Below are 24839 nucleotides of genomic sequence, written 5' to 3'. Positions count from 1 at the left end.
ACCCACTACCTGCTGTGTCCATCAAGTGCTGTGCCAACAGGGCAATCTTGTGACTATTGTGGGAGGGACATTTCAATCATATGTAAAGCATCCTGTTTGGGGGTATATAACCACTCTGTATACCTCACTTCTTTGGTGCCCTTTCTTCCTTCGGGAAGAAAGGCCCCAGGCCATGGTCCTCACATTTTAGCTCAGAATAAACTCACCCAAATTTTCATTTATAGATTGGTTATGGATTTTTTTTGTCGACATTCTATATAAACTTTAGAATCAGTGTTGTTTTCCTTTGTATTTATCCTGCTTAGTGTTTACCAACTTCTTGAATCTTTGGATTGATAACTCTCATCAGTTTTAAAAATGATTGGCCTTTAGCTTCTTAATTATTGCTTTTGCTCCTTTTTCTTCTTGTTTTTCTTCTGCAAAATTACACAATACACTTGATTTTACTGTGTCCCACATGTTTCTTACTCTATTCTATAGTTTTGTCTCTCTATACTTCAGGTTTCCTATTTTCTATTACCTAATTTTAAGTTCTCTAATCCTATCTTCTGCTTGTTAAATGCATCCATTGAATTATGAATTTTGGATATATACTTCCCAATAAGTAATTTCCAATTTATTCTTCTTTATAGATTCCAATTTTCTGTTGAAGTTCCCTATCTTTTATATATTTTATTCATCTTTTATTCTTTTTTCTTGAACATATTAAGCAATGTTTTTGAAAGTTCTTATCTACAAACTCTGATATCTGGATCACCTGGAGGTCTGTTTCCATATTCTGTTTTTTTGTTTTTAAATCTTGGTTTTAGGTCATATGGTCCTACCTATTGGTATGCCTGATGATTTTTTATTGAATTCCAGACATCTTGTAATAAAACTGTAGAGTTTTCAAGTGATATTAACTTCCACCAGAGAAACTTTATTCTTTTCTTTGCTAGGCAGATAGTGTGGGAGAATTATCACCTTAATGCCATAAGGGACTGAGCTGGGTTGTAGTTTTGGTTAAACCTGGTCTGTCTCTGCTGTTCCCTTGTAACTAGAACATAGCTTCTCTAGGGTTTTAAACAGATAGCCTGGCATGTCTTCTTTTTGATAGCATTGGGAGACTGAAGGAAAGCCAGCTCTACTTTTGAAAGGTTTTCATATTAACTTTTAGCCTTATGATTTGTGCAAATTCAAAATTCAGCAACTGTCTTGAAAGGGGTATCAGTTAAGTGTTTGAAACCTTCTAGATCTCTACTTTTATCACTTGATCTCTATGTGACCATCAAAACTGTTGCTTTGTTTCTATCCTCCAGTAGCAGCCCTACAGCTGGGGCAGAACTTAAATTCCAAGCTTCAATTCAAGGCCAGAATTGACAAGTTCCACCAGGAATGAAGAAGCTGCAGGTGACAAATTCGTCCAAGAGAGGTAACCCTTTCTCCAGAATTTCAGTCTCTACAATCCTTGTTGCTTCTACAGTTCTAGGTTTTCTAATTTTTCATGAGGGGAGCACTTTTCACCCACAAACAACTCTGTCCTACTGGGAGTGAAAGGAATAGCCATCTAATTTGATAGTAAATCCAGTAGGACAAAAATCTACAAGTCACCCTTGAGTTCTTTTTCTAATATTATACATGTAATTTATTGCAAGATCCTTTTGGATCACCCTTCACAATACATCCAGAATCAAGCTACTTCTCACCACTTTTACCAACATCACTCTGATCGGAACTGTTATCATCTCTCATCTGAAATAGAGCAATACCCTCTCAACTGGACTCCCTGCTTCTATCCTTCCCATACTTACAGTTTTAAAAGAGTGTCCATAATGATTCTTTTAAGATGTAAGATAATGTAATTATTCTGTTCCCAAACTGGAATCACTCCCCATTTTCCCTCAGAATAAAATTCAAAGCCCTTTAATGTCCTACAAGACTCTAGATTACCTGGCTCCCTCATTGATCTCATCCTCTCCCAGTGCTTTCCCCCTCACTCCCTCTGTCCAGTCATACTGGCCACTTTGATGTTCCTTGAACAAGTCAGACACTTTTCTCACTCAGGATCTTTTCCCTGCCTGTTCCCTCTACCCGGAGCATGATTTTGTCCGATATCTGCACTGTTAACCCTTGTATCTCCTTAAAATTTCTGCTCAAATGTCACTTTTTCAAAGAGGCCTATGCTGATCACCCTATTTTAAATTTCAGTGGCAATGCCTATCCTCCACCTAGACGTGACTGACCCCCCTTATTCTGTGGTACTTTTATGTATTCCCATGGTGCTTCTCACTTTACAACATACTTTATACTTTACTTTTTAATCCATTGTTTCTTTTATCTTTCACCATCACTCTCTCCTCTATAATATCAGTTTCATAAGTGCAAGGTCTTTGTTTTATTTATGGATGCATTCCAATCTCCTAGAATAGAGCCTGTCACATAAGAGACAATCTGTAATTATTTGGCAATGATTGAAAAAATATATAACATGTAGTTATTTGTGTCTTTTCTTTTGTGAGGAAGATTGGCCCTGAGTGAACATCTGTTGCCAATCTTCCTCTTTTGGCTTGAGGAAGATTGTCACTGAGCTAACATCTCTGCCAATCTTCCTCTATTTTATGTGGGATGCCGCCACAGTGTGGCTTGATGAGTGGTGCTGGGTCCACGCCCGGGATCCAAACCTGCAAACCCTGGGCCACTGAAGTGGAGCGCGCAAACTTAAACAGTACACCACCGGGCTGGCCCCTATTTTTGTCTTTTTAAATGCACTTTCTACTTCAAAATACAGAGCTAAATCTAATTTAGGGATGATCGCCACAGACCTTGAGATATTGCTCTGATACGTCCCTATAGGAAATTTACTCTGAAATTCTTAGAGTCAGAAACTTGCCCAAATTCTGTTCTAGTTTGATTTTTCTAATTCATTTGAAAATGGGCTATGTATCTACTCATTTTGTCAGCTATACAGCTACTGGAAAAGGCAATACTCTCTAAAAATGAGAAAATCTCGAGTCTCTTCTTGTCCACCATTTACTGTAGAGAATTGGATGGAAGTATATGAGGATGCAGGTGGAATTGGCATTTCAAAAATAGAAACACATTCTATTTGAGGGATTTTGTCCTTAGAAGCTGCTACTGAATATCAGCTCTCTCTTGCTGTGTCTTCTGGACAATTTAGGAAACAGATGTTAATGTTTCAGTCTAATGAGAGAGAAATGAGTCTCACATGGTAAAATAAGGTTTGCTGTCTAGAATGAAAACTCTATGAAAGGCTGTCTCCCGCTCCTGATCAGTTAGTACTACTCAACCCCACTCCCCTTCCCCACTCCCATAGCAGCCTGGATTAAATGCCTAGGCTTTAGAAATGGCTTTAGAAACTACTAGAGGACAGAATAGGAAATATTCAGTTTCTTTTAGAAGAAGACCAGGCAAGCAGAAAAGTGAGAAAATACGTACAGCTTCCAAACTTCAGTGGGCAGGCATGCATATCCATAGGAAAACCTTCCAAAGCCATGGGGCACTCAGCATGAATTGTTAACCTAAAAGAAAGGAGAACAGAAAATGAAATTAAGCTAAAATGAATGCCATTAAACATGGAGCTGAGTTCCCATTCACCAGTTATGGCATTCTCCTAGGTATAGTGGGGTTTTGTTTGTTTAGGTTCACTGAGAACCAAGTTCTTATGAACACGAGGGATGAATTGCATGAACTAGATAGGCTCTCAAAGCAGCATTCAGTGTTCAGATTTTTAGATCAGATCTAAATCCCATCTTACCACTTTTAGAAAATCAAACGTAACTTATCTGACCTAGCTGAGCTCCCTTAGCCACCCTCCCACTGAAGCCTAAAAACCCCAGGTCCTGACTCATTCGCTCTTGATAGCAGTTTAATTATTTCTGAAATAATTATCCTCAGCAGGCTATCGTGTGAGTTAACCAATTTAAAGAGTGCACTGGAGAGGAGAGATACATAGAAAGAAAATTTTTACCCTGATAATGAACAAGCACAAGAGATGGTTCTGCTGCTCATAGCAACTGCTATAGCTTTGAAGGAGATGGCTCTTGGAGAATACATCCACACTTGTACACTCATACACACCCACACACGGCAGCTGGCCAGAAAATAAAAATACAGAGCCAGCCTGGATGGCCTATTGTTTAAAGTTTGGCATGTTCCACTTTGGTGGTCCAGGTTCAGTTCCCAGGTGCAGAACCACACACTTGTCTGTCAGCAGCCATGCTGTGTTGGCGACTCATATGGAAGAACTAGGAAGAACTAGAAGGACTTACAAGCAGAATATGCAACTATGTACTGGGGCTTTGGGCAGGGAAAACAAGATAAAAAGAAGAGAGAGGAAGTTTGGCAACAGCTGTTAGCTCAGGGCAAATCTTTCCCAGCCAAAAAATAAAATACAAAGGTGGTTGAGGACATCAGTAACCTCAGCGGTCAAGTCTGAAGAGCTCATGCTGTCTTCACAGGGAAAACATATAGGAGAGACTGTGCGTGGATTCCTCAATGGAAATCTGGATGGGGTTGTTATTTGCCATGCCCATACTCATTCTCCTGCTTTAGTCTGTCTAAGAAATCTATTCTAAGATTACTCCTCTGATTGATTTCGAGTTTTTTGAGCCTCAGCTGTTCTTGGCATAGACAATAGCCTCCTATGTAGAAATGGAACCCACACAGCAAAAATTCAGTGTTCTTTGGAGCCTAGCTCTGAGTAACTATTTCTAGATAACCTGTATACCTCTGGTTATATTGGATTCAATCCTTGCCATCCTCTTGGTGTTCTAGGTGGCCAACTGGCCAGCATCTCCCATCCTGGCTAATTGTTAAACCTGATGAATGTGTGATGCCTCACAAATGATCAGAGCAGCGATATTAGCTATTTCTCAAAGCAGACTGACTAAAGCAAACATACTCAGGTGTGTATTAGCAAGAACCCTAGGCTGAAAGGTGGACACCAAGTGTATGCCCTTCAGCAAATACCTACCCATCCCTTGTTTTCAGTTTCCCTCTCTAAATAGTAAGAGGCTGGAAGTAGAGGTCAGGTGTTCTTGCAGTTCTAACTAATCCCTTGGATATTTACAAAATATCCCATGATTTTTGGACAAAAGCTCAATTCTCAAGTCAGCCTACAATATCCCACCAATCTACTCTTTATTATTAAGGCATAAAGAGGAATTCAAGACTCAAAGAATCTGACACAAGACAAATGTATTTCACTAAGAAACTGCTCCCTGTGTTGGATACTTAAAAAATTCCATGAGGGCTTAATAAATAAAATTGTGTTTCTTCTCTCCATTTATATTAGTATTCCAAGATATTGCTTCTTATGAGCAATGCCAAAGGGAAATTACTTTATGTCTACCTAGCAGTCCTGGGGACATGGCAAATAAGACCACGACAAATGGATTATCAAAGCAAGATGCAAAAGGTACTGATTTCTGGTTAGGAGCAGAACTGATTTATAATAACTTTCCTGTCTTCCTTCCCATCCACTTCTTGCCCATCCCACCTAAGCACAGAGCAGAGAGGAGGAAGCAGATGTTAGTGGTGGCAGAGAACTTCACAAGCCAAATTATGCTGTACTCATTTCATTGGTTCTTAAACACATCCTAATGCTCTTTGATCTCCGGTGTCATACTGTCTGCCTTTCTTGCCTTCTTTCCACCTTGCTACAACTTTAAAGACCCCTTCAAGCTTTTCCTGCAGCAGAAAGCACCCTGACTGTACTCAGGCTAATATACTCATCATTACAATCTATGCCATAAACATATTCATACCCTCCAAATGTTTTCTCTCACCCTCTTTTTATTCTTCTTATTATTATATTGTGTGACAAGAGCACTAAACATAAAATCTATCCACTTAACAAAATTTTAAGTATACAATACAGTATTGTTAATTGGTAAAGGACCTGAATACACATTACTCCAAAGGAGACATTCAAATGGCCACAAGTATATGAAAAGATGCTCAACATCACTAATAAACAGGGAAATGCAGATTGAAACCACAATGAGGTGTCACCTCACACCTGTTAGGATGGCTATTATCAAAAAAAAAAAACAAAAGATAACAAGTGTTGGTGAGGATGTAGAGAAAAGGGAACCCTTGTGCACTGTTGGTTTGAATGTAAATTGGTGCAGCCTCTATGGAAAACAGTATGGAGGTTCTTCAAAAAATTAAAAAAGAACTACCATAGGATGCAGCAATCGCACTTCTGGGCATATATGTCCAAAGAAATTGAAATCTTGATCTCAGAGAGAGATCTGTACTACCATGTTCACTGCAGCCCTATTCACAATAGCCAAGGCATGGAAGCAACCTGCATCCATCGATAGATGAATTCATAAGAAAATGTATATACAGATCATCATGGTGGTGTAAAGAGGAGCCCTTTGTCTCTCCCCTTCAATTTACAGCAAGCAAAACATCCATAACCCAACAAAGGCTACATTGCCCAACACAGCAGAATGCCAGAGAGAGCCACACATCAGTACATACAAAGGTGGGTGGATTGGAGCACATAGAGGAGGCCAAATGGGGGAAGAGAAGAGGTGGTACCCAGGCTCCTGGACCCCTGGCCATGGCAGCTGAGTGAGTCACCCCCAGCCTCAGAGAACCTGGTGGGCAGCAACAGAGGTGTGCGTGTGACTCTTGCCTCTGACTAAGAGGGAAGTTTATAGCAATATAGGTCTGTGTCAAGAAACAAAATCTCAAATAAACAATCTAACAGTACACCTAAAGGAACTAGAAAAAAGAAGAACACACAAAGCCTAAAGTCAGTAGAAGGAAGGAAATAAGAAAAGTCAGAGTGGAAATAAATGTAATAGAGACTAAAAAGACAATAGAAAAGATCAATGAACTCAAGAGCTGGTTCTTTGAAAACATAATCAAAATTGACAAACCTTTAGCTAAACTCACTAAGACAAAAAGATAGAAGGCTCAAATAAATAAAATCAGAAATAAAAGAGGAGAAATTACAATGGATAGCACAGAAATACAAAGGATTATAAGAGAATACCATGAAAAGCTATACGCCAACAAATTGGATAACCAAGGTAAATAGATAAATTCTTAGAATCATACATCCTTCCAAAACTGAATCAAGAAAAAATAGAGAATCTGAATAGACCAATCACTAGTAAGGAGATTGAAACAGTAATCAAAAACCTCCCAAAAAACAAAATTCCAGGACCAGACAGCTTCTCTGGTGAATTCTACCAAACATTCAAAGATTTAATACCTGTCCTTCACAAACTCTTTCAAAAAATCAGAGGGGATGCTTCCTAACTCATTTTACAAGGTTAACATTACCCTGATACCAAAACCAGACAAGGGCAACACAAAAATGAAAATTACAGCCAATACTGCTGATGAACATAGATGCAAAAATGCTCAACAAAATACTAGCAAATGGAATACAACAATACATGGAAAGGCTCATACTACAATCAAGTGAGATTTATTCCAGGGATGCAAGGATGGTTCAACATAATTGTAATACACCACATTAACAAAATAAGGAATAAAAATCAGAAGATTATCTCAATAGATGCAGAGAAAGCATTTAACAAGATTCAGCATCCATTTATGATAAAAACTCTCTATAAAATGGGTATAGAAGGAAAGTATCTTAACATAATAAAGGCCATATATGACAAACCCATAGCCAACATCATACTCAATGATGAAAAACTGAAAGCTATTCCCCTAAGAACAGGAACAAGACAAGGATGCCCACCCTTGCCACTCTTATTCAACATAGTATTAGAATTCCTAGCCAGAGCAATTAGGCAAGAAAATGAAATGAAAGATATCCAAATTGGGAATAAAGAAGTAAAACTGTCACTATTTGCAGATGACATGGTTTTATATAGTGAGAACTCTAAAGAATCCACCAAAAAACTAAAGGAAATAATTAACAAATACAGTAAAGTTTCAAAGTACATAATCAACATATAAAAATCAGTTGCATTTCTATTGTTAACAACGAACGAGCAGAAAGAGAAATCAAGAATACAATCCCAGGGGCCGGCCCGGTGGTGCAGTGGTTAAGTTCACATGTTCTGCCTCTTGGCATCCCAGGGTTCTCCAGTTTGGATCCCGGTGTGGACATGGCACTGCTTGGCATGCCATGCTGTGGTAGGTGTCCCACATATAAAGTGGAGGAAGATGGGCATGGACGTTAGCTCACAGCCAGTCTTCCTCAGAGAAAAGAGGAGGATTGGTAGCAGTTAGCTCAGGGCTAATCTTCCTCAGAAAAAAAAAAAAAGAATACAATCTCATTTACAATTGCAACAGAAAGAACAAAATACCTAGGAATAAATTTACCCAAGGAGGTGAAAGACCTGTACACTGAAAACCATAAGACATTGTGGAAAGAAATTGAAGAAGACACAAAGAAATGGAAAGATATTCTGTGCTCATGTACTGGAAGAATTAACATAGTTAAAATGTCCATATTGCCTAAAGCCATCTACAGATTCAATGTGATCCTTATGAAGATCCCAATGACACTTTTTCATAGAAATAGAACAAAAAATCCTAAAATTTATGTGGAACAACAAAAGACCCCAAATAGCCAAAGAAATCCAGAGAAAAAAGAACAAAATTGGAGATGTCACACTCCATGATTTCAAAGTATACTGAAAAGTTACAGTAATCAAAACAGCATGGTACTGGCAAAAAAACAGATGCACAGATCAATGGAACAGAATTGAGAGCCAAGAAATAAGCCCACATATTTATGGACAGCTAATTTTTGACAAAAGAGCCAAGAACATACAATGGAGAAAGGAAAGTCTCTTCAATGAATGGTGCTTGGAAAACTGGATGGCCACATGCAAAAGAATGATAGTAGACAACTATCTTACACCCTACACAAAAACTAACTCAAAATGGATTAAAAACTTGCATGTAAGACCTGAAACCATATGACTCCTAGAAGCAAACATGGGCAGTATGCTCTTTGATTTTGGCCTTAGCAATATCTTTTTGGATATGTATCCTCAGGCAAGAGAAACAAAAGAAAAAACAAATGGGACTACATCAAACTGAAAATCTTCTGCACAGCAAAGGAAACCAACAACAAAATGAAAAGACAATCTACCAATTGGGAGAAGATGTTTGCAAACCATATATCCAGAAGGGGTTAAAATCCGAAATATGTAAAGAACTCATATAACTCAACAACAAAAAAATGAACAACCCAATCAAAAAATGGGCAGAGGATATGAACAGACATATTACCAAAGAAGATATACAGATGGCCAACAGGCACACAAAACGATGTTCAACATCACTAATTATTAGGGAAATGCAAATAAAAACTGCAACGAGATTTCACCTTACATCCATCAGAATGGCTATAATTAACATGACAGAAAATAATAAATGTTGGAGAGGATTTAGAGAAAAGAGAACCCTCATACACTGCTGGTGGGAATGCAAACTGGTGGAGCCACTATGGAAAACAATATGTAGATTTCTCAAAAAATTAAAAATAGAAATACCATACACTCCAGCTATCCCACTACTGGGTATTTATCCAAAGAACATAAAATCAACAATTCAAAGAGATTTATGCATCCGTATGTCCATCCCAGCATTATTCACAATAACCAAGATGTGGAAGTAATCCAAGTGCCCACCAACTGATGAATGGATAAAGAAGATATGGTGTATATATATACAATGGAATAGTACTCAGCCATAAAAAAGACAAATTTGTGCCTTTGGCCACAACATGGATGGACTTTGAGGGAATTATGCTAAGTGAAATAAGTCAGAGAAATATAAATACCATATGATTTCACTTATATGTGTAAGATTACAAAACAACAATAAACACATAGATACAGAGAACAGACTGGTGGTTACCAGAGAGGAAAGGGAGAGGGGGAGGGTGAAAGAGGTAAAGGAGGACATTTGTATGGTGACAGATGGCAACTAGACTTTTGGTGGTGGACATGATGCAGTCTATACAGAAGTCAAAATATAACGATGTACACCTGAAATCTATATAATGTTATAAACCAATGTTACTTCAATAAAAGTGAAAATGTATATACATACAATGGAATATTATTCGGCCTTAAAAAGAAGGAAGTCCTGCCATTTGAAATCTAAAATAGTCAAACTCACAGAAGCAGAGAGTAGACTCGTGTTTGCCAGGTGCTGGGTTGGGGCACTGGGGAGGTATTAGTGAAAGGGTACTAAGTTTCAGTTATGCAGGATGAATAATTTCCACAGTACAGCAAAATAGTCTTTAGTGGGCTTTTCAAAAAGATCAGAGACCCGCTCGAAATGTGACATTCAGATCATAGGACTTCAGTCCCAGTCCGGGGTTTGGCCTGCTTTGATTCCTATGCAAACACCAGATAGGAAGGAAGAGGCGATCCAGGAAATCCCCTTCTTCTGGGGTGAGAGATAAAGATGGGAATGCAGATGGGAGGGAGGCCCTTTTCAGCCCTGTGTGCACGTGCACACGCACACACACACACCCCTCTCAGTTATTGCTCTCATTTCGCTGGGCTTTGTAGCACCCTTGCTCCCATGTCACCCTACCCTTTGCTGCTCCACAGTTGGTTTTCCTTTCACCACAGCAACAAGTTAGTTTTCTTACTGCCATGGCGCCCTAACTGGTCTCTCTGTCTTCACCCTTTGCCCTTGGAGTCTGTTCTCTACACAACGGCCTTCTAGTGTTTCCTCATCTTATCCAGAGAAAGCGCCAAAGTCCTCGTCACGGCTGACAGGGTCCTGCATGATCTTGTCTCCTGTTCCTCTGTGGCCTATCTCCTACTGTGCTCTCTCTTGCTCAGCCTGCTTTGGCTTTCTTGCTGCTCTTTCAACTCGGCAGGCTTTCTTACATCATGGCCTTTGCACTCACTATGCTCTTGTATCTCTTTCGAATCTCTGCTTAATTATTATCTTCTAAACGAGGCCCACCCTGACCTCCACTCAGTGTCCTATCCACACTATGGTTAGGAAGACTTACCATGCTTTTGCTCTTCCCAGAGCACCTAACATATAACGTGCCATACAATTTATTTTTTCTATTATCAAATTTTTTCTCTCCTTACGACAAGCTTATGAATTTTTGTCTTCTTTTCTCTTTGATGTGTGCCAGGAGCCTAGCACAGTACCCAGCACACTGTAGATGTTCAAATATATATCTACTGAATGAATGAATGAATGAATTTTCGTTCCTAAACACATGTATTTCTATGGGGACCGTGCAGAGAGGAGGTGTAGGCTGGGCAAGCCAGGGTTCAGGTAGTCCCAGGGTTCCAGGAAAAATAGCATCTTAACATGATTTCTTAACAATATAATATCTCAACCTATCCTCTTCAATGGGCATATAACCTCTTTCCTAGAATTTCAGAGCTGGAAGAGCCTTACAGAAATCCATTTTTATCCCCTCATATATTTTACATATGATAAAACAGAAGGGAAGGAAATTGACAAAATCACCCAACAAGTCTGGGACAGAGCTGACTAAAAGTTTCCTCGCTCATTGGTGTTCAACAAATGTTGATCACCTACTATGTGCCAGGTATCATTCTAAGCAATGTAACATATCAAGATTGTTGCCATTTTAGAGCTTACATTTAAATAAAGACAAAAAATAAACAAGATAAGTAACATATAGTATATTAAAAGGTAGTATGCCTCAGGAAGAATAATAAGATGTAAGTAGAAAACATTGGGGAGGGATTGCAATTTTCAAAAGGGTCTTCAAGGAATACCTTACTGAGCAGGTGACATCTGAGCAATGACGTGAAGGAAATGAGAGTGAGCTTTGCGGACACCTGGAGAAAGAATGTTCAAAGAAGAGGGAATAGCAAATGCAAAGGCCCTGAGGTAGAAGTGTGCCCAGTGTGTTCAAGGAATAGCAACTAGGCCACTGTGACTGTTGTTGAGAGACCAAGGGGGAAGATTAATAGATTAGTTCAAAGAGAAAACTATGGGGAAGGGATCAGATAGTGTGAGGCTTCCTAGGATATTTTGGCTTTTACTCTAAGTGAAATGTGGAGGTCTTGCTTGATTTTGAGTAGAATGGTGACTTGATCTGAGCAACATTTTAGGATTATTCTGACAGCTGTGTGAAGAATAAATTGAAGGAGGGCAAGGGCAAAAGCAGGGAGATGAAATCCAACACCCATTCATGATCCAAAGCTCTCAAAAAACTAGGAATAGAAGGGAACTTTCTCAACTGATAAAGGGCATTTATGAAAAATCTACATTTAGCATCACACTTAATGATGAAAGACTATTTCCCCCTACGATCATGAAGAAGACAAGGATGTCTGCTCTCTCTTATTCAACACTGTCCTGGAGATTTTAAACAGTGCAGAAAGGACAGCAGTGGGGAGTGACTGATAATGAGTATGCAGTTTCTTTTTTAGAGGAACTAAAATGATCTGAAATTAGATATTGTTGATGGCTGCACAAATCTGTGAATATACTAAAAACCATTTAATTGTGTATTTGAAAAGGGTGAATTATATGGCATGTGAATCATATCTCAATAAAACTGTTTAAAAATTTAGGCAAGCAAAATAACTTAAAGACATAAAGAATAGAAAGCAAGAAAAAAACTGTCTTTAATTGCAAATGACATGTTCAGACATTACATGTTCATAAACTAGAAGTCCTAATATTGTTAAGATTCTCTCCAAATTGATCTACAAAGTCAATACACTCCTTATCAAAATCTCAGAAGCTTCTCTTTTTGTAAAGATGACAAGCTAATCATAAAAGTTATATGGGAATACAAATGATCTAGAATGGTCAAAACATCTTTCAAAAGAAAAAAATGTCATGAGTGTTTTCACTTCCCAATGACAAAACATACCATAAAGCTACACTAATAAATACAGTGTGGGTTTGGTCTAAAGATAGACAATATAGACGAAAGGAAAAGAATAGAAAGTCCAGAAATAAACTTTCACATGTATAGTCAGTTGATTTTTGACCAAGGTACCAAGCTAATTAGCTAATTCAGTAGAGAAAGGATAGCTTTTTCAATAAAGGTGCTGGGAGAATTTGCTATCTACATGCCAAAAACAAAATGAACTTTACCTCACATCATAAGCAAAAATCAACTCCAGTGGATCACAGGCCACAATTTAAGAACTGGAACTTCTAAAGGAAATCACAAGAAAAAAATCTGTGTGACCTTGAGTCAGGCAAATATTTCTTAGATAAGACACCAAAAGCATGAGCCATAAAATTTTAAAAATATATGCTAAGTTGGACTTCATCAAAATGTAAGCCTTTTGCTCTTCCAAAGATAACATTAAGAAAATAAAAAGACAGCCATAAAACGGTGACCATATTTGTGAATCTTATATTGATAAAGAACTTGTATTAAGAACATAAATAACTGTTACAACTCAAAAATGAGAAGAAAAACATCTCAATTTGAAAATGAGCAAACTATTTAAATATACATTTAATAAAAAGATATTCTGTTGAATAATAAGCATTTGAAAAGATATTCAACATCATTGGTCATTAGGGAAATGCAAATTAAAACCATAAAACCATGGCAAGCTGGCAGGCTGGCACCTGCCCAAGGTCAGTCAGCAGATCTGAGGACGGCATTCTGCAGCACCCCTTCCTCCTCAGCACCAGGCAATCCCCTCTTTGGGGAAGAAAGCTGGGCAGGACCGTCCCGAGCATGTTAGAGCCAGGGCATATCCTCCACCCAAGGGCATATCCTCCACCAAGCTTGAAGGCACAAGCTTCCTTGCCAGTGGACGCCTGGGTCTTCTCAAACGCCATTTTCCAGACTATGTCTCCCTCCAATAAAGAGATGTCTGGCATAATCAGTGCCATCTAACAATAGCTGAAGGGATCCCCCAACCCTCAGTGCACAAAGCACACATCCACACCTAGGGGTCCCCAGACATACCTGAGCAAAGGCATTCTGGAAGAGGAGGCTGTGGGATGCCAGTTGGTCGATGTTTGGGGACCTGATGAGCTGGTCCCCATAACAGCCCAGGGAGGGACGCAGGTCATCCACGATGATCAGAAGGACATTCAGAGGATCTGGACGGGGGAAGGGGCTTCAGTGAGATCACCTGCACTGACACTGAACCCCTACTCATGGTAGGTGGTAGGGTACTGAGAGGCCCAAGGCTGGCCCCTGCACCTTGACAGCCCAGCCAGCCAAGCAAGGGAGAGGGTGACCAGGGCTGGGGCTCAGGGAGGGTGGGAGTGGGAGTACAGAGGAAGCCCCAGTCCTGGGTGGCAGGGTTAGGCTTTGGCCATGGCCAAAGCCTGGATGAGGGAGAGAGAGAGAGTGAAGGAGGGAAGGAAGGATAGAGGAAAGGAATGAAGAATTTAGGGATGGGGGGAAGGCTGGACAGAGGGAAGAAATGATGGCGGGTCGGAGGGAAGGAAAGGAGTGAAGAATGGAGGCAGGGAAGAGTGGATGGGAGAAGGAACAGTATCAGAGAAGGAGCAAGGCAGTTAAGGATGGATGTAGGCAGAGAAGGAGGGAGGGAGTCCTGCAATCTGGGCGAGGGCGAGGGAGGAACCTGTGGCCGACTCGCCTGGCGCCGCAGACTCGAGGGAGCTGCAGACGGAACCCAAGACCAGAGCAAGCCATAGCAGGCCCCGGCAGGGCGGCAGCATTTCGGCACCGGTGCAGCCGTTCTGGGGCGACGGCGACACGCTGCGGCGGGAGGGCAGGGCTGAGCCGCCGCCGCCGCCGCCGCCACCGCGAGCCCCGCCTGGCAAACCAGGGCCGTCCGCAGGAACCACCCAAAGGTGGCTCTTCAGGCTGGGGCTCCGGCGGAGCACGAGCGCGCTTGCGCTCTTCGTCCCCCGCCCGCCCCGCCCCTCGGGGGCGGGGCCTGGTGGGGAGCGAGGCCCTCGCGCGATCTGGGACACAGCAGAGCGGGCGCCGCCCCGCTGCTTCTTCCGCCTCGCGCACCCAGCGGCCCATGCGCGCCTTCACAGTTGGAGAGTTGCTGGGGGAATCTTTCCAGGTGTTTCGGAAGAGCTGTGATGCGATGCAATCACTGTCCTTAACCAGCAGTTTCCAGCCTCTTTGCCTTTGCTCGTGCTATACCTTTCCCCTAGAAGCCCTTGCCTTCCCTCAACTATCTATAAAAGTCACACATTTCCTTGCAGACCAGCCCAAATGCCATTCTCTTTCAGTGAGGCCCTTTGAGAACCCTCCTTCCTCCATCTTTAGCACCCCCTTTCCTATGCATTTGTTCAGCAAATACTTATTAAGTACCGCAGATATGTGTACCAAGCACTGCTAGCGGCTTGGGAGTTCTAAGTCCCTGCCCTTGCAGACAGTAAATAACCAAATAAACATAGAATGGCAGCGGGCATACGCGGTCTGGAGAAAAGTAAGGTGAGGGGGTGTTTCTTGTAATTTTCTATGGGGCGGCCAGGCAAAGCCTCACTAGTAAAATGACATTTGAACAAAAACTTAAAGGAGGCAAGGGAGCAAGCCACGTGGATGTCTTCAAGAAAGGTGCTCCAGGCAGAGGGAGCAGCCATTGTGGAGAGTATGCTTGACAGTGTTAGAGGACAGCACAGAGGCAGGTGTGGCTGGCAAGGAACCAGGATACCAGACCGGAAGAGTGAGAGTCATCACACTGCTGGCAAGAAGCACCCACTGTCTGCCTGAGGCAGAAAGTTGGGAAGGACATCATTACAGTCAATGCCCGCCCCGCCCGCCGCCTCCTGCCCCCCGCCGATGAAATAACCTAACACAATGCCAGGCAGATTGAAGATCTTTTTTGCATGCAGGAATGCATAAATATTAGTGTTGTTATTGGGGGCAACATGCTCATTTTCTCCTCACCGCGACACTGAGCTAGATGCTACTATCATTCCCATTTTACAGAGCCAGAAATTAAAACTCAGAGAGACTAAATCACTTGACCAAGGACACACAGCCAGGAAGTGGAGGAACAGAGTGACTCTCCATGAGAAATGTGCCTTCTCAGGAGGGGGCGAGAGCATGGTCATCGCATGTGGCCTATTGCCATGGCTGCTGCACTTGCTTTGCTGTTTCCTCGGGCCTGAGCACAGGCAGCTGTTCACACTGGAGCCTGGCTGGCGACCCACTGGGAAGGGCTAGCCTCCATCTGCACTCCCCAGGCCAGAACACATTGAGTCCCTCAGGGTGGGCCAACCCCAGCCAAGGGCCCAAGCTGCCAAGTTTCAGGTGGCACCTCAGCTGTTCCTCCTCATCCTGACATTTGCCTTGTCTTGGTGGCTGCTCAGGGTCTTGCCCTTTCCCTCCTAAAATTATGGCCTTAACATTTCAGGAAACTCAGAGCCTCATGTCAACAAGGACTCTAGTGGATGTCTAGAAAATTGCTTTTACCCTTATTTCCTCTCTCCTTGGCATCTGTAATACATTCTTATAGCAATAGGTGCCTCTTATGAGTTTGTAAACTTAGGACCTAATTATATCGAGTCATGTGTCACTTAACAACAGATATGTTCTGAGAAATGCATCATTAGGCGATTTCATTGTTGTGTAAGCATCATAGAGTGCACTTACACAAACCTAGGTGGTACAGCCTACTACACACTGTCGACGAAAATAATCCATAACCAATCTATAAATGAAAATTTGGGTGAGTTTATTCTGAGCTTAAATCTGAGGATTATAACCCGGGGCCTTTCTTCCCGAAGGAAGAAAGGACACCAAAGAAGTGGGGTGCACAGACTGGTTATATACCCCCAGAGAGGATGTTTCACATAGGATTGAAATGTCCCTTTTACAATAGTCGCGAGACTGCTCTGTCGGCACAGCATTGATGGAAACAGCAGGTAGGTCTTCTGTCTCAGTGAACACAGCAGGGTGGCAGTCTGTTGTCTCCAGCTGAGTGGTCACAGGTGAGCTGGGTGGTCAAAGGTGAGTGCAGCAATCAGTTCCTAGCCTAAGGAAAAGTGCTTATCCCTAAGGAAATGCTACTGTGGGGGGAAGTTGCACCTTTGTCTCAAGGGCCTTTGTTCTGGCCACAGGAAATGTCTAAGCAGATATGCAATGCGTGCTCAAGAGCCACAGTCAGGCCCTTTTGGAAAAAACAAAGTCAGGCTGAATTAGGTTGATACCAAATGGCTTCCTCATGTACTCCAATATATCCTATTGCTTGCCATTTTTATTTGTCAACATCGAGACTATATGGTACTAATCTTGTGGGATCAACCATCATATATGCAGTCCGCCATTGACCAAAACGACAGAATGCAGTGTGTGACCGTACTTGTCCTTATCAAAAAGCCATTAAGAAAAAATAATTCAGTAAACCTCAGGGTTGGCCAAAGAAGGGAGTGAGGCAGAAGTTGCACACAGTTGCTGGCTCTAAAAATGTCTGTAGTTCATTTGTGGACGCCTTTCAAATTGGTGGGATACATGAGGAATAAGAGGCAGCCTGGGCCTTGCCTGCCTCCTCCCTCCGAAGAGTGCACATTCGGTGGGGAGGAGGGACAGCAGTGTAATGCGATCGCCATCACACAGGTGGACTTTTGATTTGTCAAAAAGAAGAGTTCCCCCAGAAGAAGCAATCAGATGTGAAGACAAGTTCACCCAATCTGACACTGATTCAAGGCCCTCTGCCATGTTGCTGAGGTGTGGGAGGACACCAAGAAGGGGCAGCTGCAGAGCTGGTTCTAGAGAACAGCCAGGCCTCTAATGACAGATATGAGAGACCAGGTATGGGGCCTATGATGCATTTGATCATGCAGTCTCATCTATATCTTTCTGGGAGAGTTTAGATTTGAATAAAGGTGAACAGCTAGCATTCATTGACAGCTGTGGTGGACAGACCCTAAGGTGATCGCCAATGAGTCACACCCTGTATAATCCCCTCCATTTGAGTGTGGGTGCAACCTGTGCTTCTAATCAATAGAATATGGTGAAGATGAGACTGGATGTCACATCTGTGACTACATTACCATGTATATATGAATCCATCTTGCTAGCACACACTAGAGAGATTCTCCTGCTGGTCTTGAAAAAGCCATATTGTAACTGCCCCTAGAGAATGTCACATGACAGGGAACTGTGGGTGGCCTTTAGGACCTCAGAGCAGCCTCCAGCCAACAGCCAGTTAGAAGTCAAGAACTCAGTCCTAGGACCACAAGGAAATGAATTCAGCCAACAATCACATGAGGAGGACTCCAGATTCCAGAAGGGAATGCGGTCTGGCCAATACCTCAATTGCAGCCTTGTAAGACCCTGAGCAGAGGCTCCAGCTAAGCTGTGCCTGGACTCCTGAGCTGTGGAAGCTGAACTAATAAATATGTGTTGTTTTAAGCCACTAAAATTGTGGTAACTTGTTATGCAGCAATAGAAAATGAATACAACAGCATTATTCATTCTCAACATTAATAGACATTTGACCTCAAGGTCAGAACCATTTGTAGGGTGACTCTAACAAAACTCAAGCAGATGTGGAAGTAGCTTCTTATGGTTAACAAAGCACTGATGCCCTAAAAGAGTCCATGAAAGCAGTTTTGAATTGTTCCACATAAACCACGCCCATTAAGACCAATCCACCAGCTATGCTGAGGTATGTGATGACAACACAATTCTGGAGAGAAACGACAGCCTCTCTGTCTTCAATCTAGCTACGGCCACAATCAAAGAAAAGATTGAGGGAAAAGGGGATGTTTTCAGTGTTCCAACAAAGCCCAAGAGGCCACAGACACAGCTGAGATTAAACTTGCAGGGCAACTGGAGAGGCTTGAAAGATCAAATGGACAAGTGCAAGGAGATGATGATGCAGAAAAAGTGAAAGCAAAAGCTGAAGATTGACTTTGTTGGACACGTAGTCCAGTTTAAGGAACACAAAGCAGCCCTGCTTGCTGGAGATACCCCAGACTTGAACAATTCCCACTAATAAAATTTCAAAATTGACAGTTTTCCAAAATATTTAAAACACCCCAAGAGACCAGAAGGTGAACCTTTCTTTCCTAAATATCAGCTGCATTCACACAGTAGCTTCAATTCATGGAGCAGTTTTTAGAGGGGTAGCCTAGTTTCAGCAAAAACTAAAATATGTAGCTGAGAGCATCATAAAATCAGGCCTCCAGTTTCCACATCTAATGTCTCAAGATGGGACTGCTTTGTAGCTCAGTGCCTGCATGAGATTTAATAGGGCATCCAAAGCAAACAGTCCCAATCTTTCTATATAAAATACATACAAGCAAATATTAAATACACATCCGGAATAGTAAAGAAATAATGATTGGTTCCCTTCCAGTTTAAGTTAATGAACCAGACACAGGCATTTATTGTCTCTTATGGGTTGGATCCGCCAGAAAATTGACTCAGAGTTAAGTGTGCAGAATCTTTATTGGGATTGCCTTTCAGAGAAATACCTGTGGAAAGGCTTGGAAGGGAGCAAGAGTGGACAGAAGGAGTACTCAATCTGTGATAGAGGCCTTTGCTGACCCCATGGGGCAGTCTAGAGCTAGAATAGCACTTCAGAGTTGTCTCGAGTCAGGCCAAGATGGCCAGATATTTATACATCACCTTAATAAGTCATTGAATGTGAGTTACTCTGGGAGGGGTGTGATCTTGGGAAACGTGGCTCTCTGCTGCTGAGGCAAGCCCTGAGGGGTTCAACAGCAGAAGGCTGTCTGCCCACAGCCTCCCCAGCAACTGTGGCAAGAAGTCCTTCATTGAAAGGGGATTTAGGTGGCACATCTATATGTTCACCACATCTCTTCCTCCCTTTAGAATAATTATGAAGGAACAAAAACAATATAACTGGACAGCAAGCAAGAATGGGAGGAAGATGCTCAAGTTCATTAGTTATTAGGGAAATGAAAATCAAAGCCACAGTGAGGTACCACTTCACACCAACTAGGATGACTATTATCAAAAAAATGGAAAATATCAAGTGTTGGTGAGGATGCAGAGAAATTGGAATCCTCATACATTGCTGGTGGGAATGCAAAATGATGCAGCTGCTGTGGGAAACAGTTTTGTGGTTCCTCTAAAAATTAAACATAGAATTACCACATGACTCAGCAGTTCCGCTCTTAAGTATATACAAAAGAATTCAAAACTGGTACTCAAACAAATACATGTAAACACATGTTCCTAGCAGCACTATTCACAATAGCTGAAAGGTGGAACAGCCCACATGTTCACCAACAGATGCATGGATAAACAAATTGTAGTTATATCCATATAATGGGATATTATTCAGCCACAAAAGGAATGAAGTACTGATGCTTGCTACAACATGGATGAACCTTGAGAACATCATGCTAATTGAAAGAAGCCAGATACAAAGGGTCACATATTATGTGATTCCATTTATATGAAATATTCAGAATAGGGAAATCTATAGAGACAACACAAATTGGTAGTTGCCAGGAGTTGGGGGAGAGCAACTGCTTAATGGGTACGGGTTTTCCTTTGGGGTAATGAAAATGTTTTGAGATAGAGATGGTGGTTGTACAACATTGTGAATACACTAAATGCCACTAAATTGTTCATTTTAAAAGGGTTAATCTTATGTTATGTGAATCTTACCTCAGTAAAAAAAAAAAAAAAAGAACGGGAAGGGACCTGCAATGAATTAAAAATGTCACCAAGTTTCTGAAAGCTGCCACAGTAGAGACCAAGGAACCTACAGCTGAGAACATCTACGAAGGGGGTTTCAGTTAAAGAAGGAACAAACTTAGCCTAGAAGTCTCCCACCTCAGAGATAGCAGGTATGACAGAGGGGAGGAGTGAGAAATGGGACTTAGAGAGATTAATTGAAAGTTTCTTTATGGAAGTTAATCTTCCCCAGAAGACCCAAAAGCCTGTATTTAACCCAAGAATTAATTAAAGAAGAGTTCTTCTCTAAAGAAATCAAATAAATAGTCTGGGAAGGACTAGAAAAACTGGAGCAAGTGTTGGAGCCACCAAAAAAAAATCTTTCCAGATTATGACATTTTGGAGGGCTCCCAACAAAACTGTCAGTACGCTGCCTCTTTATTTTAAAATGAAGCCTACAAATCAATAAGTCCCACCCATGTACACAGAGCTGCCAAGTCAGCCTCATTCTTAAGTGTAATCAGACAACAACAAAAAAGGCCAAACATATGAGGAGAGTGTACAAGATGACAGAGAAATATCAAGAAAAACAAACAGCAAAGCTGGCCCAAGAGGAAAGAGATAATTAAGAGGACAGAAAAGAATAGTTTAAAAAATGGCCCTACAAAAATATCTTTTATGAGGCTGGCCCAGCGGCATAGTGCTTCAGCAGCCCGGGGTTTGCCAATTCAGGTCCTGGGGGTGGAGCTACACACCACTCATTGAACCACGCTGTGGCAGCATCCCATATGGAAGAACTAGAAGGACTTGCGGCTAGGATATACAACTATGTACTGGGGCTTTGGGGAGAAAAGAAAAAGAGGAAGATTGGCAACAGATGTTAGCTCAGGGCCAAGCTTCCTCACCAAAATACATATATACATATCTTATATTAATAGCCTCAGAAAGACTTGAGAAGATATTGAATATATAGCACAAGAACAGGCTGCTATGAAAAAATTATAACACAACACAAAAGATCACTTGGAAATTAAAACTATGATTGCAAAATTAAAAATTCAATAAGAGAACTGAAATATCAAGTTGAGAGAAATTTGTACAATGTACAACAGAAAGACAGGAAAGGATACCACCAAGTGCTGACAAGAATGTGGAGTGATTCAAACTCTCATCCATTGCTTATAGGGGGTTAATTGGTACAACCACTGCAAAGAACTCTGTGGCAGTATTTACTAAGGCTAACACTAAACATGTGCCTACTCCATGACCCAGCAATTCAACTTCAATGCATGTACCCAACAGATATGAGTACTTACGGCCACCAAAAGACATGGACAAGAATACTCATAGTAGCATTATTTGTTTTTTTTCCTAAAGATTGGCACCTGAGCTAACAACTCTTGCCAATCTTCTTTTTTTCTTCTTCTTCTCCTCAAAGCCCCCCAGTACATAGTTGTATATTCTAGTTGTGAGTTCCTCTGGTTGTGCTATGTGGGACACCACCTCAGCATGGCCTAACAAGTGGTGTCATGTCCGTGCCTGGGATTTGAACCAGTGAAACCCCAGGCTGCCAAAGCGGAGCACACAAATGTCACTACTTGGCCATGAGGCAGCCCCAATAGTAGCATTATTTGTAATAGTCCCAAACTGGAATCAACCCAGATGTCCTTCAACAGTGTTCAATAATTGGGGATAGACAAACTGAGATATAATTACAAAATGGAATACAATGCAGCAATAGATAAGAACTACTGATACATGCAACAACATAGTTGAATTCCGAAAATATAATATTGATTGAAAGAAACAAGACATAAAAGAGTACATAGTGTGCAATTACATTTATATAAAGTTCTGGAACAGCATACAGATCTATGATGATAAAGGTCAGAATAGTGGTTACCTTTGGGGAAGGTACTCACCAGGAAGGGGTCATGAGGAAGTCTTCAGGGGTCCTGGAAATGTTCTAATATTTTATTTGATTGGTGGTTTCATGAGCGAGTATATATGAGACAATTAAGCTCTACACCTAAGATTTGTGCACGGTACTAACGTATGTAAGTTATGCCCCAATAAAATAGGTAAAACAAAATCTAGGAAATGTGAAACAAAATATAAGAGCCAATTAGGAAGACCAACATCTTAGTATGTTATAGAAATGAGAAAGAAAAAAACGGAGGAGAGGAAATTATTAAAGATATATTAGAAAAATAGCTTTAGAGCTAAAGAAAAAACTGAGGTCAGACTGAAATGACTTACTAAGTGCCTAGCACCATGAGTGAAAACATACCCAAGCTGATCCATAGCTTTGTGAAAGCTCAGAACTCCAAGGATAAGAAAATATCCTAAAAGATTTCAGATTTAAAAAATTATGTAAAATTTCAGGATGAAGTTTTATACATAGCCAAACTGTCAAACAAGAATGAGAATAGAATAGACATTCGAGAATTCAAAACATATGTCCTACTCAACTCTTTCTTAGGAGGTTAAGGATGTACTCTAGGAACTCAAGGAAGTATGGGAGTATACCACCATCACTACCACTATCACCATTAAAAACATATATGTTATATATGTATGTGATATATGTTATCATATATCACACATGATATATGTTATCACAAATACCATGTATATGTTACCATGCATGTGTTATCATACATGTATGTTATCATATATATGTTATGCATATTATACTATCTATATCTCTATATATCTCCAGAAAATTCTCCAGCATGGCAACTGTGCAGCAGGCTTAGAGAACCAGTCCAGATTAAAACAAAAGGTTAAAGACTCTGGGAGGAAAATCTCCAGGAAATAAGAAGATTTCATTCAATAGATAGTGTGGAAATTAATAAAAGAGACCTTCACTAAATTGGAGTCAGGAAGGCCTGTAGGGGGAGCTCACACACCCTATCATACGTCTTCAATTGCACCAAACAGGAAGAGACAGACAGCTCTTATCTTGGACGGAAAGCAAAACTATTATTAAAGTAAGACTTTTCTCCCTACCTAGCAACAGCCCAGCCAATGAGAAATGCTGCAGCTCAGCCACTGAGAACTCGTTGCCGCCCTGAACTCTTTCTTCCACTCAATGGACTTTACTTTATGGCAGCCTCTCCCTAATCCCCCTTTTTCTCTATGGAAGCAGCTCCCCTTGTTTTCTGTATTTGCCTGTGATCTGCCACAGCATGCACATCCCGAATTGCAGTTCTTTTGGCTATTCTGGAACAAACTCATTTTGAGATAAAGTAACAGGCAGATTTGCTTTTTAAATTGACAACTGTATAACCGAGACATTGGAAGAATTGAAGTACATGCTTAAAGTATAGAGTTCCTAAAACAAAAAAACAGAACAAACAAACAGTGATAATAATGGCACTGCTTTCCTGGCCGTCCAGACACAACTTTCTGTCATGTTGGTGCCTTTGTCTAAGAGGATTTTCATCTCACAGAGGAGAAGAGATCCAGTCTCACCTTGTAAGAGGACTAACAAGTGCCCGCACTGTTCTCCGACAAGCAGACATGGAGCAGACAGTCACGGCCAGACTCCCACAGGTGTCACCTTAGAGGGGTCTCCTCGGCGTCTGCACCACAGGATCGACGATCAGCTTTTACTGCTCATAGTGGATCTGGTGACTTTTCCCTTTTTCTTCCCTTTTGTTTTTTTCCTCCTTTCTTTTTTGAGCTAAACATTTCAAGAGTGTCATGTTTCAATTTAGGGATAAACCTCTGGTTGCTGGGGTGTCTGGCTCATAATACATGTCCTTGTTGATGAGCCTCTTTAAAGAGTGTTTGTCTTCGGGATCATAAGAAATAAACTTCCATGTTCTTCCTGTAGAAATAATCAGCTGTAGACACCAGAAGAGCTCTGAAATCAGGTGGAGGGGAAAGTGCAAATGGCGATCCAGCAGGACCAAAAGACACCGCTCCCCCCTCCTTGTTTTGATCTGACAGCAGGTAGACAGTCCCGTGAGGAGGGGGAAGCCTGGTAAGAGAATGCACACGTGGCAGTGGAGCTCAGGAGCACTGGCATCCTGGGTCTAGCTCTGGTCTGCGGTGATTCTCCCTGCCCCACCCTGCTCACTGAGAAATCCACACTCACACATGGGTGCTCATCCCCTTTCCAACATTCGTTCACTTGGGACTCCTTGGCTTTTAAGAAGTACCTTTTTCATCTTTACCTTGGACTTCCATGGGCCTCCTGATCTTCAATCACACGGAGATGCTGCTGTCTAAGAGCCACTTACCTATAAAGTTAGGCCCATGTGAGTCTTGCTTACATGTAAGTCTACATAGAAAGGGGCAG

The 24839-nt window shown here is 41.4% G+C and overlaps 1 protein-coding gene across 12 annotated transcripts in view; it reads right to left on the bottom strand.

Moving 5' to 3' along the window:
• Positions 1 to 24839, bottom strand: part of LOC123282422 (gamma-aminobutyric acid receptor subunit alpha-3-like) — an 86057-nt gene that overhangs the window by 37600 nt on the left and 23618 nt on the right. For 4 of the 12 annotated variants that reach the window (XM_070503139.1, XM_070503140.1, XM_070503138.1 and 1 more), the window contains 2 exons: positions 13907 to 14043; positions 3436 to 3518 (listed from right to left, as the gene is read on the bottom strand). In XM_070503139.1, the coding sequence (XP_070359240.1) occupies positions 3436 to 3518; positions 13907 to 14013 (190 nt within the window). In that variant the 5' untranslated portion in view covers positions 14014 to 14043. Of the gene's footprint in view, positions 1 to 3435; positions 3519 to 13071; positions 13135 to 13906; positions 14044 to 14534; positions 14863 to 24839 lie in introns of those variants that run through there. The other 8 variants (XM_044763253.2, XM_070503147.1, XM_070503142.1 and 5 more) reach the window with 8 other exon arrangements.

Source organism: Equus asinus, chromosome X (genome assembly GCF_041296235.1).
Source record: "Equus asinus isolate D_3611 breed Donkey chromosome X, EquAss-T2T_v2, whole genome shotgun sequence".
Taxonomy (NCBI): domain Eukaryota; kingdom Metazoa; phylum Chordata; class Mammalia; order Perissodactyla; family Equidae; genus Equus; species Equus asinus.
The sequence above is the reverse complement of the archived record's forward strand: the minus strand, read 5'-3'. Positions and strand labels throughout refer to the sequence as shown.